General features: G+C 52.4%; 7 protein-coding genes and 1 non-coding gene across 8 annotated transcripts; 6 read left to right on the top strand and 2 right to left on the bottom strand.

The window, feature by feature from the left end:
* Nucleotides 1-334: 334 nt before the first annotated feature.
* On the top strand, nucleotides 335-2,609 carry CC1G_09719 (hypothetical protein; the record flags this gene model as incomplete). Its single annotated transcript, XM_001834167.2, has 10 exons — nucleotides 335-393; nucleotides 442-1,027; nucleotides 1,082-1,183; nucleotides 1,244-1,357; nucleotides 1,416-1,521; nucleotides 1,576-1,731; nucleotides 1,793-1,907; nucleotides 1,964-2,167; nucleotides 2,266-2,413; nucleotides 2,502-2,609. 10 exons carry the CDS (start codon nucleotides 335-337, stop codon nucleotides 2,607-2,609), a joined length of 1,698 nt encoding a protein of 565 aa, XP_001834219.2.
* A 417-nt stretch (nucleotides 2,610-3,026) lies between these two features.
* CC1G_09718 (hypothetical protein) lies at nucleotides 3,027-4,200 on the top strand (the record flags this gene model as incomplete). The annotated part of the gene is made up of 1 exon (XM_001834166.2): nucleotides 3,027-4,200. Exon 1 carries the CDS (start codon nucleotides 3,037-3,039, stop codon nucleotides 4,198-4,200), a length of 1,164 nt encoding a protein of 387 aa, XP_001834218.1. The 5' UTR covers nucleotides 3,027-3,036.
* Nucleotides 4,201-4,338: 138 nt separating this feature from the next.
* On the top strand, nucleotides 4,339-6,479 carry CC1G_09717 (IMP dehydrogenase). Its single transcript, XM_001834165.2, has 4 exons — nucleotides 4,339-4,632; nucleotides 4,703-4,889; nucleotides 5,071-6,214; nucleotides 6,267-6,479. Exons 1-4 carry the CDS (start codon nucleotides 4,342-4,344, stop codon nucleotides 6,292-6,294), a joined length of 1,650 nt encoding a protein of 549 aa, XP_001834217.1. The 5' UTR covers nucleotides 4,339-4,341; the 3' UTR covers nucleotides 6,295-6,479.
* Nucleotides 6,463-7,981, bottom strand: CC1G_09716 (DUF159 domain-containing protein; the record flags this gene model as incomplete). The annotated part of the gene is made up of 7 exons (XM_001834164.2): nucleotides 6,463-6,534; nucleotides 6,587-6,959; nucleotides 7,011-7,203; nucleotides 7,253-7,362; nucleotides 7,414-7,756; nucleotides 7,816-7,873; nucleotides 7,940-7,981. The coding sequence occupies 7 exons, from the start codon at nucleotides 7,979-7,981 to the stop codon at nucleotides 6,463-6,465; spliced, it is 1,191 nt and encodes a 396-aa protein (XP_001834216.2).
* A 37-nt stretch (nucleotides 7,982-8,018) lies between these two features.
* On the top strand, nucleotides 8,019-9,816 carry CC1G_09715 (hypothetical protein; the record flags this gene model as incomplete). Its single annotated transcript, XM_001834163.2, has 3 exons — nucleotides 8,019-8,343; nucleotides 8,398-9,422; nucleotides 9,472-9,816. 3 exons carry the CDS (start codon nucleotides 8,019-8,021, stop codon nucleotides 9,814-9,816), a joined length of 1,695 nt encoding a protein of 564 aa, XP_001834215.2.
* A 132-nt stretch (nucleotides 9,817-9,948) lies between these two features.
* On the bottom strand, nucleotides 9,949-11,055 carry CC1G_09714 (eukaryotic translation initiation factor 5A-2). The gene is made up of 6 exons (XM_001834162.2): nucleotides 10,964-11,055; nucleotides 10,828-10,903; nucleotides 10,696-10,778; nucleotides 10,619-10,639; nucleotides 10,497-10,562; nucleotides 9,949-10,444 (listed from the first exon to the last, which is right to left on the bottom strand). Exons 1-6 carry the CDS (start codon nucleotides 11,000-11,002, stop codon nucleotides 10,247-10,249), a joined length of 483 nt encoding a protein of 160 aa, XP_001834214.1. The 5' UTR covers nucleotides 11,003-11,055; the 3' UTR covers nucleotides 9,949-10,246.
* Nucleotides 11,056-11,217: 162 nt separating this feature from the next.
* CC1G_09713 (hypothetical protein) lies at nucleotides 11,218-12,849 on the top strand (the record flags this gene model as incomplete). The annotated part of the gene is made up of 8 exons (XM_001834161.1): nucleotides 11,218-11,277; nucleotides 11,327-11,347; nucleotides 11,395-11,406; nucleotides 11,462-11,530; nucleotides 11,589-11,596; nucleotides 11,648-12,551; nucleotides 12,611-12,736; nucleotides 12,796-12,849. The coding sequence occupies 8 exons, from the start codon at nucleotides 11,218-11,220 to the stop codon at nucleotides 12,847-12,849; spliced, it is 1,254 nt and encodes a 417-aa protein (XP_001834213.1).
* A 202-nt stretch (nucleotides 12,850-13,051) lies between these two features.
* Nucleotides 13,052-13,125, top strand: CC1G_20194. The gene has a single exon. It is a non-coding gene; the product is annotated as a tRNA-Ala (tRNA).
* The last annotated feature ends 391 nt before the right edge of the window (nucleotides 13,126-13,516 follow it).

Raw genomic sequence — 13,516 nt, 5'->3', positions numbered from 1 at the left:
GGATAGATCCAGGACTCCCGTACATATATACCCAGTATATCAACACGTAAGCGCTGGGGAACGAACCAGTTCCCAATCAACATGGGGGTGGGTGAACAGTCCAGCCAGTTATCAGCCAGTCCGCAGTAAAGAAGCACAAGAAGGTTCAACACGAGGCATCCCTAGTCCACAGGGAAGGTCACGATGACAAGTGCCACCGCAGCTTCCCGAAAGGTCCTTCCACGCTTAGGTCACGGGCGTCTACTATGGAAGGTATACAAGAAGGCAAGGACGTCCCTCGCATCTTGAAAGGCACACTCGAGACCTCTTCCTTGGCCGTCAGCCATAACAAGCGATGGTGGAGCACAACTCGTTTGGACCATCCAACCAGCAAAATGTTGCTCGAGCTGATGCGTGAGTCGATCTGCTACATGACCAGAGAGAAACTGAAAGCGATCACAGTCCAAGGATGTCGATTCGAGAAAGCAGAGGAGAAACAAAGAACCACTCAGCCGATCTTGTGGATGTTCTTGTCGATCCGCTGACGCTGAGCGGGTCACCACCTCCCCCTGGCCCGCAGGAAGGAACCGACGGGGACATCGAGATGCTCTCCGAAGAATCAGAGAGCGATTCCAGTGTTGTCGAATTGGCTGGACACCTTCATAAGAACAGCCCTTCAGTCGAAAGGGGCGGATTGCAGCATTACGAGACCCCTCCATCGTACGCGACCGTTGCGAGGCATCCCAGTCAAGGGGAGGATTGGCAGCGTTATATCCCCTCTCACCCAGTGGCAGAGATGCAATCCCACCAGAGCCCTCTCCGTAGCCCGCCGATGCCCAGGACAGTTGAAGACCACAGCGGCATTCCGCCCATCGAGAACGACGAAGGTGATGGTCGAGGACAGAACCAAAGCCATGGGGTATCGCCTTTCAACGGCGGTGGTTCGGGTTCTTTCTCAACACCATATACGCGTGTATCCCAAAGCACAGTTCCCACTTCAACATCCGAAAGGAACCCATGGCAGAAAGATGAACCGGTGTTATGTCAGGTACGCATAGTCGCCCTATTCGTATCCCCTCGGTCTCACTACCAATGGCTCCAGGTCTGCAAATCGAAGCCTCGATACAGCAAGTACGGTCGATCCTACGAGACTTGTGGCTTGACATGTGCTGCGAAACTTGAAGAGCAAAAAAGGAGGTGTCCTGTACGTCCTTCAATCCGCGTCCTTTGGTATTTCCCTCTCCCACTAAAGATTGTGCCTTAGGTATGTAAGGAAAAGCCTCGGGCCACTGGATCTGCAGGCACCTTGTACCCGACCTGCGGATTCAGGTGCTCCGCCAAACTCAATCCCCCTGCCGGTTCCCATGGAATGTGCGAGGTGGAACTGATCTTTGCCGATTACGTCTTTCCATGCGCTAACGACACTTCCACGATAGCAATGTGGTATAAAACCGAAGGCTGTTTCGACCGCCACGCGTAAACCATACCCTCATTGTGGGACTGCTTGTCGCGACAAAGCGGCTTCGGTGAGATCTGAAGACGGTTAGATGTTCTACCCCTCTTCCTTCTATCCAGCGTGCTGACTCAAAGTTCCAGTGGTAAAAGGTAAATGTAACACTTGCATTGTGTGCTGGAAGGAACAGTCACGCAACCAGACTTGGCCTGTGTGTATGACTGGATGCATTGAGCTCGCCTTGGGTAAAGCTCCAACGATAATTGAGGTTCCTCGCGGCCATGCACGCTACTACACAGGTAAGCACGGTTGTCTGGACCCCATCCAAGACATACGACAATGCTATAACGAAACGTCCAGTCAGCGACCAGTTCGAGAAGGAATGGGATACCCGCGACCAGGAAAGGCCTACCATCCGCCACATCTATTTCATCGTGCCAAATCAACACCTCCATGACCGATTTGCCCAATTCAAGTGAGTACATTCATTCGAAAGCTCACGTTTTAATTCTGGGTCTACTCTTTGGGTAGAGATCACCTTGGTCAATTGCGCTTCCGAGCCAAGCATCTCAACGAACACAAGCTTTGGATGGGAACCTCCCAAAAATGCCAGATCGGCGACTCGGGCATGGTCGACCTTTGCAGCAAGGCCGAGTGCAAACTCTGCAATATCCTTATGAACGGCGTGGTTCCTCAAACTCCGAACGGCGCACAACTGTTTGGGAATTCCAACAGGTGAGCGCTGACCCTTCCCCGCCGTTCCGTTATTTTCCTCCTCAGCACTCTCCCTTCATCTTCAATTCCCTTTTCTAACACTCCTTTCAAACATGCAGAGCGGACAACATGATCCCGGCCAAGGGTAAAGAAAGGACGGCTAGATCCATGTTCCTGACCGATGTAATTTCCGAAAAAGAAGTGGAAATGACCATCGAACAATTCATGAACCCAGCAACCTCAGATGGAACACATGGTCACTCCTTTGTACGTTTCCTTGACTCCCTGCCTCCCGTCCCTCCTCGCTGTGCCTCCCTGCTAATTACACCATACTCGATTCGTTCCCACTTGCTAGATCCGAATCGTGAAGCGCGGAAAGTTTGGGACTACGCACGACACGGGCCAACTGTGCGTCTACGTTCAAGATGCAATCTTGCCCAGATACCTCGTAGTATATTCTTGATTTCCGTACATCCCTAGTTATCATCCCTCCACGGTATACAAATGTACATCCCTACAGACCAGTTGTCGATTAGTACGTGCGGCATCAACTCTCCTACTGTCTGTTCATACCTCCCGGTCACAAGAACACGGCACGTTTTCATATCTGTTATCAGCCACCTCATGTCGAAGAACCACTTCACGAATGGTGAATCGCGAAACTCCACCCCAGAATTGAAACAACCCTCAAATAACGAACCACGATCTTGAACCAGTTTAAACCTTAACTCGTCCCTCGTGCTGAACAGAAGCTCTTATCGATGAGAGTAAGCGCTGAGAAAACACGAGTCGCGTGCGACCTTCCTGGAGGGCGTGGATAGCTGCGGATGCAAGAATCTCTTGCATCCCTTCCATCCCTGCGCCTCCTTTCCTCAAGACACACTCACCTTATGTCCTTCGACATTGGCGTCCCTTCTGGCCTTAAAGCTGTTGCGCTTGCATTCCCCTTCCTCAGTGCAAGCTATTACCTGATGTCAGGCAGTTCGGGATCAAGTGACAGGTCTTACCACTCCGCAGACGAGGGAGACCCATGGTTCGATATCCAGAATGGCAGCAGCAAGAATAGTCAACGAGAGAGGTTGAAGCGCGTCGCTGAAAAAGCCAGCAGAACCGTTAGTTCGAGGGCGTACACTTTCCAAGGCACGGTGAACGACTTGGGAGACGCTCTTCGCGACAGCAAAGAAAACACACAGTTCTTCTCTCCAGATTCCGAACTGAAGGACTGGGGCAGAGGGCGACCGTCCACTGACGGAACAACTGCGCAGGTCTCCGTGCTCAACATCACGACCATCGACGCCGCGCGTCTCCTTCACAACTCTTTCCGATTCACTACTCCCCCCGACCGACCCTACCCCAGTTATCCTCGCATTGGCGTGCTTAATTTTGCTTCCGCCACCAAGCCTGGTGGCGGGTTCAGAAATGGAATAGACGCACAAGAAGAGTCTATCGCCCGAGTATCAACCCTCTATCATTCTCTTGACACGAGGGAAGGCAAGAGGTTCTACAGAACCCACACCGACAAGAGTCGACGAGACCCCGACTTTCACTTCTACACCCACAGCATGATCTACTCCCCTCACGTCATCGTCTTCCTCAACGACGATGCGTCGTACGTTTCACCCGTCCGGATCGAAGTCGTCTCGTGTGCAGCTGTCAACGCCAAAGAGCTCATCCCTTCCATTCCAAAGGGGCAGAACCCCAAAGTCCAACTCGCATCTTTGAAAGTTCAGATCGACAAAACGATGCTGGAACGCATGGCTCGGATCCTCTATCTGTTCGAGAAAAGAGGCATCCGTAACATCGTCCTCGGAACATTTGGGACAGGTGTCTTCAGAAACGAGGTTGGGCTGGTGGCGAGGCATTGGGCGAGTTTGTTGATTGGGGAGAATGCAAGGTTCTCGAAATCGTTCGACAGGGTCATCTTTGCGATCACGGGGAATGCCAACTTTGGAGAGTTCCACGAAGCGTTCGAGGCATGGGGTGAATCTAAGCAGACGGGGAGATCGTCTAATAACCAGCGTTCGACTTCATATATCACTGGCAGAGGTAACTAGCTTCAATGTATCAATAGGGGTAGATCCGAGTCGGACGGAGTAGAGATAAAAATGGGAATGATGTGTTTGTTTTCTGCAAACAAAGGAGGTATATAGTCGGGGCAAAATTTAAGATAAAGATTTGGCAAATACTGCCCCGTTATGCCTGCGGACGGAAATCAGCAAACCCAGTTCCTCGACCCAAAGACTGCTCTCGAGCACCTCGCGACCTACAATGACCGCGATGGCCTCTCCGTCTCAGACCTCATGAACTCCACAGTTCATGGAGGCCTCACCTACAACGATTTCCTTCTCCTCCCTGGAAAAATCGACTTCCCTGCCTCAGATGTAGTCACTGAGAGCAAGATTACTCGGAATGTCGTCCTCAAGACACCCTTCATGAGTAGTCCGATGGACACCGTGACCGAGGGTAACATGGCTGTCGCGATGGCTGTACGTTTGGCCTTTTTTCTGTCTTTTTCTCCGTCGTTGGGGCTGATGAGCGATTCTTTTCAATCTGCAGTTGCTCGGTGGAATCGGTGTTATCCACCACAATCAGCCCCCGGAAGCCCAAGCGGCTATGGTCCGGGCAGTCAAGCGTCACGAGAACGGCTTCATCACCGACCCTGTCGTTCTCTCGCCTACTCACAAGGTCGAGGATGTTCTCGACATCAAGGCTCGTCTTGGATTTTGTGGTATCCCTATCACAGGTGTGTATCAATCCACTCTCTCCTTTCATTCCATGAAGAAAAAATCATTTTGTAACCTTCGTTCTGCTGAGTAAACGCGTGCATAACGTGTGGTATGCGGATAACTTTTTACACATATCGGATCTTTCTCTCCCCATCCCCCATCTCCCTGTCTTCAGATTCTAAACCATCCTCTTCTCAGACACTGGTGTCCTCGGTGGCAAACTCGTCGGTATCGTCACTGCTCGCGATGTCCAATTCCGTGACCCCGCTACCAGCCTCTCCGAGGTGATGACCACAGACCTCGTCACCGCCCCCCAGGGTGTCACCCTCTCCGAAGCCAACGACATCCTTCGGGACTCCAAAAAGGGAAAACTCCCCATCATCGACACCCAGGGCCGCCTCGTCTCCCTCCTCGCCCGCTCCGATCTCCTCAAAAACCAATCCTACCCCCTCGCTTCCAAGAACCCCGAATCCAAGCAACTCTACGCCGCAGCTGCCATCGGAACCCGTCCTTCTGACCGAGACCGCCTCGCCCTCCTCGTCGAAGCGGGTCTCGACATCGTGATCCTCGATTCCTCCCAGGGCAACTCGATCTACCAAATCGAGATGATCCACTGGATCAAGGAGACCTACCCCCGCCTTGAAGTCATTGCCGGAAACGTCGTCACCCGCGAACAAGCCGCTGCCCTCATCGTCGCCGGTGCTGACGGTCTCCGTGTCGGCATGGGTTCAGGATCCATCTGCATCACCCAGGAAGTCATGGCCGTCGGTCGTCCTCAAGCCACTGCCGTCTACAAGGTTGCCGAGTTCGCCAACAAGTTCGGCGTCCCGGTTATCGCTGACGGTGGAATCGGCAACGTCGGCCACATTGTCAAGGCCCTCGCTCTCGGTGCAGGTGCAGTGATGATGGGTGGCCTCCTCGCCGGTACAGAGGAAGCTCCCGGCGAGTACTTCTACCACGAAGGCAAGCGTGTCAAGGCCTACCGTGGCATGGGCTCGCTTGAGGCCATGGAGCAAGGCAAATCGTCCATCCAATCCAAGCCCGGCCAGTCCAGCAAGTACCCCACCAAGAAAGACAACACTGTCGAGAACGCTGCTACCTCCCGCTACTTCTCCGAGAGCTCAGCGATCAAGGTGGCGCAGGGTGTTTCTGGTGATGTGCAGGATAAGGGTAGCGTCAAGGCGTTCTTACCCTACCTCCACGTTGGTGTCCAGCATTCGTTGCAGGATGTTGGTGTGAGGAGCGTCGCGGAGCTCCAGGAAGGGGTCAGGCAATCCAAGGTTAGGTTTGAGTTGAGGACGGCGAGTGCTCAGGTTGAAGGTGGTGTACACGGATTGAACTCGTATGTCTTTCTTCATCTTCACGACCTTCAGCTGACAATTCGAATTAAACAGCTACACCAAGCGACTCTTCTCTACCTAAGCTTCCCTCCTCTCACCATCTCATGATTACGACCATCGTTTTGCTTAGTCGCATATATACAAAAATTTCATTCACATGGTGTATCAGTAGAATGTATCGCAGTCCAGGTTCACTTCGTGTAGCAGTGCAATAGGTAGATATGTACAAAACATCCAAAAATACCAATCATCACCCAGTTTTGGTTTTGGTATTAAAGAAGGATGTGATTTTGGCTGAGCCTGAGCTTGCGTTGGCGAGCTTCTGGGACCAAGTGAGTGCCGGTGGCCAGTGAATGAGGCGGGACATTGCTTACCTTGGGCGATCCTTTACTCTTGGTTGGCGACTTTGGTTCCTTCTTTGGTGACGTCGGTGGGGACCTGAACGAACTCGCGCCGTCTCCTTCAGTGTTTGTTTTAGTCTTCTTGGTATCACGCTTCTTTTCCTCTTCATCTTCATCAACAAGGACATCGGTTCTTCCTCTCTTCTTCTGTGGTGACCCAGATGATCCTGAACCCAAGGTCGACGATCCTGGTTCGAGGTCTTGACTCCCGCTCGTCGACGCCCCTGCCTTGGATTGCCGTTGTTTGGCAAACATCGCCTGGATGCCGTCCTTCCTCGTAGCCACAGGCTCAATAAATCTAGGCGACTCTGTACCAATCTTGCCTACTTCTTTCGGTACTTGATAGCTAACTCGCGTTAATATAAGCGCCCGACAGCTTAAAGTCGATGCAACTCACCATTCCAGGGTAACCGACCCACTGTATGGCCTGACCATCTCTGTGAGATCCTTTGTCCATGTCTGGGACCTGGTGTCGAGCCATTTGCCGATGGCTTCACGGTCCATGAGGAAGACGGGTTGGCGTTCGTGTAACCATGAGAATTCCTTGTTCGCGTCGGTGGTCACGATCGTGAACGTCCACATCGTTCGCCCTAGTCTTGTACTCAGCTCAGTTATAAGCAGAAACGCGACCAGAGGTACCTTCGATGGTCGCACAATCGTATAGCCCAGCCATCATCAACAAGGCGCCATCCTTTCGTTTCGTAAAATGCGGGAGCTTATCCTTGCCTTTGGTCAACCACTCATAGTATCTATTATTCAACAATTCAGCCAAGCTTCATAATAGAAAAGAAGATACAGACCCTTGGCAAGGAATAGCACACCTCTTCTTCCCCTTGATAGCGGCCCACATCCCCCCTCCATCAACCAAGTTCTCGCTCCTCGCATTCGTCGTGCTCAACGTCTTGTCCTCCACTTTACTCCAATGAGGGACAAGTCCCCATCTCATCGTATGCACAATCAATGCATTGTTACTTCCACTTCCTGAAGGACCAGGGTCGCGACGCCGAATGACAGGCGCGTTGGATCGAGGAGCAATATTGTAGCGCGGCACAAACGCGTCTTCGTCTTCCCATTCGTCGATATCGAGGTTGTAACTGGGTTGGTGCTGGACTTCACGACGCTGGTGACCATTTAGGGCATCGTCTGGACCGTATAGAGATCTGTACGCACATTAGCTCGTAACGAAAAACGACCACACATACTGTTGTAGGAGACGGTCACTGTGACGCGCTCCGCTGATGACCTTTCTATTTGCGGATGCTTGTGTGCGTGGGAAAGTTTTGCTTGCTCAGAACATCATCATCGGGGCCATCGTCCACCACTGACGCCTGCGTCGTCGTCCTCGTCGTCCAAAGGACCCCTGCTCATCGTCGTCCACAACGCCCACAACACAAATAGCACAGAAATGGACGCCAATACGCACCGCCTCCTTGAATCCGTAACGCACAGGACACTCCACGCACATGCATTTTCTCGCGCATCCTCACAGGCAACGCTCGTCCTAACGGACCTGCTCTCCCGCTACCTCACACTTCTCACCTCTTCCTGTGCACGCTACGCCCAACATGCAGGTCGACATCAGTTGTCCATATACGACGCTTTACAAGCAATAGATGAACTCGGAACGTCTGTGGACGAACTGAGCGAGTTTGGCTCGACTGAAGGAAAGGAGATGAATCGCTATGCTGTTCAGTCTGCAAAACGAATTGAAGAGCTGAACGAGTATCGATGTACGTTCATCATATGGTGTCTTTAGTCTTGAAATAGGCTTATCTTGGGTGCAGCACACTTGTTCGAGGGTCTGCGGCAAGATCGAGACGACGCGATTGCACTCCATTTTGCGCGTTTCGACGAAGAAGGGTATGTGGACAGCGAGGACGACGAACAATCTTCAGAATACTCTGTCTCGGATGATGAGGTCGCCACACAGCCAGCTACACTCCCAGACGCTATGGAGGTGGACGGCCAACCGGTCTCTCCTTCGCTTCAGAAACGGAGACACGTCTCGTCTCCAAAACTGCCACCTTCCCCCGTCTCCAAATCACCTTCACCGTCCCGCAAACGACCTCGCACAGCAAACTGGAATCCACCGGAACATATTCCAGACTTTCTCCCTCCTTTTCCTTCGACGGACGTTGCTCCTCCAGGATCAAACCACCCATCGCCTCGAATGTCTTCCCAACCACCCGAACTGCGTCCGCCAACTCCAGCACCCGGAACACCCGAACCAACAGGCGCAGCTGCCGCCGAAAAGGCAGAAAAGGCCTCTCTCTCCCTTTCTCAAGCTATCGCCGCCAACAACACTACTTCCGACATTCTCGTTCAAGTGCCGTATGCCCAATCGACTCTCGCAGGGATACCAGAACGACATTTACCCGGTCCACCGCCGTCACGGCCGCCCCCACGTCCACCACGCTTTGCCACACCTCAAACGGAACCTTCCTTTATTGGCGCATACCACTATATCCTTACACACCCCCCTCCACCTCATCCTCCACCCGCTACGACACAACGCCACCGCGTCGCTATGGCCCTCCTAGACCTACTCCAAAAGCAATCGCGCTGGACGCCTGCCGATACGCTCAACGCATCTGTTGCGCCCTGTCCTCCCAGAGTAGCCACCATGTCGCCTTCCTGTCCCGTAGCCATATCGGATCTAGGACCGGATGGTAAACCGCGGGATGGCAAGGAGGATAGGACCAAATTCCCAATGACCAGCATGAAGCCTGTGGCATATCCAGAACGGTTGGCGCCGATGGCCAGCCAGCCCAGTTCGCATATACCTGACCTCGCAAGACTGGTTCTTCATGTGAGTATCCCTTTGTGTTTCAGGGACTGCACTAAGATTGCGCCTGTAGCCTGCGATCCTCAGTCGCTCGACACGCCTTACCCATCCTCCCATGCTCTATCGCGGATCGAAGCCGCTGGTGTATGGGCGTGGTGTACCTGCCCCGTGGAACGTCGCACCCCTCCCGGACCCTGCCAACCCCTCGACACCCTCATCCTCCAAGCCCAATGGGAAGGACAAGGAAACGGACCCAGATGCACCGAAACCAGCCATGGCAGACGCGCTACTCTTTGCAACATGGGATTATGACAAGAAGGATTATAGAGTTCCGTTGCCTCGTCATGGGAGTAGGAATCGAGTGGCGGGAGGGAGCGGTGTCATCACGCTTGGGGGTTCTAGAAAAGGGCACAAGTAGTACACCCACCCGTGTATGTTGGGTAACACAATACTAATGGTAATCATCGCCACACCCGGATTGGCGGATGAAAGACATGGCTCCACATAGGTATGAAGGTCAGACAGAAACCCTTATTCACGCTTGGTGACAGCCCCAGGTGATTGATACATCTTCTTTTCATTTTAATCCTAAAGAGAGTACAACAAACAACACAGATCGAGGGATAGGAATGATATGTGTATGCGTGGGCGAGGCTAGACAATCAGCATCGTAGTCGTGAAAATTGAACCCCGTCGTGACAAGAAAAATGCCTCAAGACTGCGAGAGGCATGGTGGAAGGAGGAAGAGGCAAAAGGAACCAGAGATCGATAACATTACGGATACAAGCACAAAGGTGTGACCATGCCTGGGAAGGAACGGCCCGGGAAACCAGCGTGACGCAAAGGATCTAAGAACCCTTGGGGGCCTCCTTCCAGGAGATGGCCTGCTCTTCACCCATGGCAGAGACGATGGTGACGAGGAGGTCCTTGCCCTCATCGAAGGCGTCTTGAATTTCCTTTCCAATGTCACCCTCGGGAACACGGACGTCGTCCTTGGGGGTACCGTCGTTGGTCATCAAGTTGAGGAAGCCGTCATCGATGTTGACCTGGGAAACGGTAAGTGGAAAGAGAAGGGATGGATATCAGAGAAATACAGACCAACTGGTATTCAGTGCGAGAGACGTTGGGGACATCCATGTTGTGGGTGGAGGGAGAGATATCTTCCTGTTAAATTGATAAGATTAATGGGTCCGAGAAAAAGGGGATCTGGTTGGACGTACCAACTTCTTGCCAGTGAAGATCTAGAGAAAGATCCCAGATGAGATTTTGCGAACGAAGAGGGGGAGATAAGACTTACATCGATGGCAACGAGATGGACCTTTGCGTGACCGTGCTTGCCAGTCTTGGAGGTCGACATGTCAACGATCTTGCAGGGACGACCTTCGAGATATGATAAGCGACGAAGAATGGGATCCAAAGTGTAGCTTACCCTTGATGACTACATGTCCGTTTTTGCGCAAGGCGGAGCATTGCATGGGGTAGGTGAGGGAAGCACCAGCGCCCGCCTAGGTGGTTATCGATGAGATTGATGGGAGAGCGAGACAAGGTAGATGAGGGTGGCGCACCTGCTGGAAATCGTGTTGGTGCTGCTCATCGTCGGACATTTTGGTAGCGAAGTGTCAAGGGTTGGGCGGGGCTAAGAAAGAGAGTGCTATTCGATGGAAAGGTTCAAGGAGAAAGAAAGAGATCTAATTAAATTTTCAAATGTGAATCTCAAAACTTTCAAGGTCCGACTTCCTTATCTACCACGTGACTTGATCTATCTCCGCACGGTACAGCCCCTAGCTCAAGCCTCTCCCCTAGTAACCAGTCAGTACTCATGTTCGGCGCTACTCCAAAGTGTCCTCGCTGCCAGAAATCAGTTTATGCTGCTGAACAGGTAAATTAATCTCTTCCTCCAAGTCAATGCGTCTAACCAGTTTATACAGGTCGTCGGACCAGGTCGAAAGGTGAGAATCTTCCCAATGATGTCAATCCCTATTCTGATTACTGCTAGTTTTACCACAAAGTACGCTGCCCTTTTTCTTCTAGGAAACACACATCATATAACAGCCAACCACTAGCCATGTCTCACATGCGCAAACTGCAAACGACGATTAGACTCGTACAGTCTCGTCGAGCACAACGAAGAGGTGCGCAGTCCCGACCCTTCCTCCCTTTAACAGCTCTGACTGATGTCATCACCCACAGCCATACTGGTAAGCCCTCATGCACCCAACGTTGGTGCTCTCTAAACTAAGAGACGACAGTAAACCATGTCATGTCAAAAACTTTGGAACCAGAGATCTCAGACAGCAGAACCATCCATTCGCCCCACGACCCCGTAGCTCCTCCAATACATCCGACACCAGCAGTGGCATTCCTTCGCCACCCGCTTCACCCCCCTTTGCATACCAACGAACAAGGCCCGTGTCAATCAACACAACTGGTAGTCTGTTGAGACCTACAAGGGCGCTAAGTCCTACCCGAGCTCTTAGCCCGACCTCCCCCACTTTTGGTCGATCCTTTGGCGGAAGTAGACCGGGAAGTAGATCCGGGAGCAACGGTGACTTGGGAGACAACCTCAACGGGCATTCCAAGGTCAAAGAGGGCGACCAAGCTATCCCTGAGGAAGTCGTTGAAGTCCCACCGCTGAACCCAGGGTCACTAGCCTTGGCTGCCCAGCAACTCTCTCTAGATCCCGACGAAGCTACCACAGCCACGAATTCCACTGAGCCTGCCGAGGACGCTCCTGCCACCCCTCCCCGCTCCAACCCCTCTCCTCCACCCTCTTCCTTCCCGACCAATACCGGTCGCTCAGGCTTAGGCGGCCTCCCACGCACCGTACCCCTCGCTCTAGACCACGCCTCCCACACCAACAACTCCACCAACATATTACGCCATAAATCAACTAGAAGCATAGAAATCCGCTCTACCTCTCCAACATCCAGACCCGCCCAAACCATCGATGCCCTGACCATGCTCGAAAGCCAAGGGATCAGCCCGTTGAGAGCTACAGCCACGGGTACGAGGTACGGTGCTGCCCTGGGCGGTGCTGGTGGCGTCAGTGGGCTTGGTGTCCAACTGACGGGCGCTGGAGGCACACCTAGAAAGTGGGGAGGCTCGACCCCCGTCTGTCCAGTCTGCTCGAAGAACGTGTACTTTGCTGAGCAGGTGCAGCCCCTTGACCTTCCCCGACTGTCCTACCTCACTGACACCTCTGTCTTCCATAGGTCAAAGCAGTAGGCAAGACATACCACAAATTCTGTCTCCGATGCACCGAATGCCGCACGTCCCTCGACTCGAGCAGACTTAGAGATCACGACGAAAAGCCCTTCTGCACGAGGTGCTACAACAAGGTACATATACCCCGTATGAGATAAAGGCCATTCTAATCCTATGCATGCGTTTCCTTTAGCTTTACGGACCCCAAGGAAGCGGGTACGCGCTGTTGGGTAAAGCCGGAGGCTGAACGTCTCTCATTCTTCTTAACGACACGATTCACGACTCAACTTTCTTGTATCTCTCCTTTTGGACTGTACCTATAGACACACCCCATATAATGAACTCCGAGACACGCTATTTCTCCAACTCGCAATCACCAAGACTCAAAAGGACAGACATGGCATAGAAGCGCGGAATGCTAACAGTGGCAGTTGAGCACAACATCACACGGGCCAATGGTGTAGTTGGTTATCACATCCGCTTAGCATGCGGGGGGTGTCCGGTTCAATTCCGGATTGGTCCATTCTTTTTCCCGACTTCAATCTACTTTTGCCTTGATAAAGGTATGTAATGCTGAGCGATGGGATGAAGGATGGAATAAAATTTAAACCGTACAAACTCTTTCCTCAGAAAACGAACTCAATGAATAACAACATTAAGTAGTAGCCTCGAGTCAGATAACCTGGATGTCTGGTTCAATTCCGTATGTATTTGATTTGCTCACCCTCGACCACGACACAACCTGACGTCCGGTTCAATTCCGTTTATGCCTACCCCTGTTATTGACGCGAGAGAGAGTCGAACTTCAGGAAGAGTAGAACTTTTTGTTTGATTGCCAACGCCGATAAGTAGTAGTCTCCCGTAGTCAGACTGACGAATGTGTGTTTAGTAGGGTCCCCGAGGGCTAACACACA

Source organism: Coprinopsis cinerea, assembly GCF_000182895.1.
Source record: "Coprinopsis cinerea okayama7#130 chromosome 10 map unlocalized cont3.10, whole genome shotgun sequence".
NCBI classification, from domain to species: Eukaryota; Fungi; Basidiomycota; class Agaricomycetes; order Agaricales; family Psathyrellaceae; genus Coprinopsis; species Coprinopsis cinerea.
The sequence above is the reverse complement of the archived record's forward strand: the minus strand, read 5'-3'. Positions and strand labels throughout refer to the sequence as shown.